This window comes from Rhagoletis pomonella, unplaced genomic scaffold, assembly GCF_013731165.1.
Source record: "Rhagoletis pomonella isolate Grant_MI unplaced genomic scaffold, Rhpom_1.0 Rhpom_scaffold_00009, whole genome shotgun sequence".
Lineage (NCBI taxonomy): Eukaryota > Metazoa > Arthropoda > Insecta > Diptera > Tephritidae > Rhagoletis > Rhagoletis pomonella.
The window spans coordinates 16295731-16297860 of record NW_023458563.1 but is presented as its reverse complement, the minus strand read 5'-3'; the positions used below and the strand labels follow the sequence as shown (position 1 = coordinate 16297860).

The window sequence follows — 2130 nt, the reverse complement described above, 5'->3', positions numbered from 1 at the left end:
TAGGCCGAGAAAACTCCTAGTTTCTTCTTTTGTTTGCGGTGCTCGGAAATCTAAAATTGTTTTTATTTTGTCTGGGTCCGGAAATATACCTGCATCTGATAATACATGTCCCAAAAACTTAAGCTTTTTAACACTCCAAACGCATTTGTCGTGATTAAGCAAAATATTATTGTTCTTAAATACTTCGAGTACCTTTTTAACATCATCAATGTAATTTAAGCAATTCCTGCAAGTGGATAAGAGTTCCTCCAGAACCCGCTAAAAGATCTCAGGAGCAGAGCTGATACCAAACATTAGTCTTTTGTAGCGGAACAATCCCTTGTGAGTTATAAAGGTGGTAATTTCACGACTTGATTCTTCCAGCTCCAATTGATGATAGGCCCATTTAAGATCTAAGCGGGAGAAAAACTTAGCTTCTTTTAACTTTGTCATAAAACTATCAAAAGTTGGAAGTGGATAGTTTTCTCGCAACACAGCTTGATTAGCTCTACGCATATCCACACACAGACGCATTTCTCCCCCCTCCTTAAAAACAGCAACAATTGGAGATATCCACGAACATGGTCCAATAACAGGCTCAATAATGTCTTTAGCAAGGGCTTCATTTAATTTGTCTTCGACTTTTTTTTCAAGAGCAATTGGTATACGGCGCATTGGTTGCTTAACCGGTTTTATGGAAGGATCTAAAGACAATTTTACTTTAATATTTGAAATTCTAGGAAACGGCTCTACTATTTCAACGCTGTTTACACCCAGACCCAATTTCAACACTTTAAGCTGGATGGCGGTATCGCGGCCAAGAAGAGATTGTTTGCCATATTTAATAACGTAGAAAGTGGCGATACTTTCTGAATGCTTTCTCACCGCTACTGGTGCCTCGAAGACATAGAGAACTTTCAGAAGCTGATTCGCTGCGTACGCTTTAAATTGATTCACTGATTCTGTGCGAATGTTCCACATAACTGCTTTGCTACAATTCAGTTCGTCCCAGGCTTGTTGACTAAGCAAATTAAATCGCGATCCTGCGTCGATAATCATTGCAACCTCGTGCCCACCGATCTGACATTTAATAATTTCGTTCATTGACGCAGAAGTTTCTACCTGAAGGCAGTCATGTCCCCACGAATTATCCGACAAGTCGTCTTCAGTTTTCTCAATGCACCTTACTCTTGACGGCTGAAATCGACGTTGTTTTGAATTACCAAAGTCCGTTTGTTCATGCTTTCGCTTTAAGCCCTTTGTTTTACATTTGCGAGCATAGTGCCCCATTAACCCACATTTGTTGCATTTCGATTTCTTGGCTGGACAGTTAATGTCAAAACTCGCATGACCGACCTGACCACATCTGGAACACTCACCCACCCTACTTCCAGCCTTTTGCAATCTCGAAGACACTTTATTAACTATTTCGCTATCTTGCTTGGGAATCATACACTGTGATTGCTTATGGATCTGTTCATGAATTTGACACGCCTCAATAATCTCGGTCAAATCTTGTTCCTTTTCAAGAAGACGTTTTTTTAACTCTACGCTAGCCCAAGAGTCAATAATTTTATCCTTCAACGAGATGTCTTCTATTTCGCTTTTGGTTTCTCCGAAAGAACATTTAGATGCTTGGTGTCTCAAACGCAACAAAAATTTGTTAAAACATTCTCCTTCTAGTGGGACAATGTTCCTAAAGAGATGCCTCTCGAATGTAGAATTTCGCTTCGGTGAAAAGAAATCGTTAAGTTTTTCGATCAAAACCTTGAAAACATCAATTTGCTTCTCCACGTCAACTTCTACCAGAGCTCCGGGAATATTAAATATAACTTCATGTAGTTGAGGGCCACCTAAATGAAGTAGTTTGCTTTTTTGTTTAACCGCATCTTTGATATCTTCTGATTGAAGATATAAAGTAAATGACCTTAGCCATTTCTCCCACTCACTTCGCAATAACGACTTGTCAATGCTATCGCAAAGGAATGGTCTAATTTCAGTCATATCGGCTTGCCTATTCAAAACGAGAAAATAATAATAGGTTGATCATTTCCAGTTAGACATCGCGCAATCGCTTTACTAATTCATCTTCTTACTTGATTTACTAATCAGATTGTTTCCAATTGAATGGACTGCACACTTGCTACTTAT

At 39.0% G+C, this 2130-nt stretch overlaps 1 protein-coding gene across 1 annotated transcript; it reads right to left on the bottom strand.

Moving 5' to 3' along the window:
* Nucleotides 1-258: 258 nt before the first annotated feature.
* Nucleotides 259-1983, bottom strand: LOC118745423 (uncharacterized protein K02A2.6-like). The gene is made up of 2 exons (XM_036478876.1): nt 1929-1983; nt 259-1880 (listed from the first exon to the last, which is right to left on the bottom strand). The coding sequence occupies exons 1-2, from the start codon at nt 1981-1983 to the stop codon at nt 259-261; spliced, it is 1677 nt and encodes a 558-aa protein (XP_036334769.1).
* Nucleotides 1984-2130: the final 147 nt, after the last annotated feature.

What these genes read in the sequence shown, in the direction of transcription:
- LOC118745423 (XM_036478876.1), bottom strand. Translation starts at nt 1,983, where the DNA reads ATGACTGAAATTAGACCATTCCTTTGCGATAGCATTGACAAGTCGTTA. An exon ending in TGACAAGTCGTTATTGCGAA is followed by an intron (nt 1,881 to 1,928) that starts GTGAGTGGGAGA and finishes ATCTTCAATCAG; the next exon opens with AAGATATCAAAGATGCGGTT.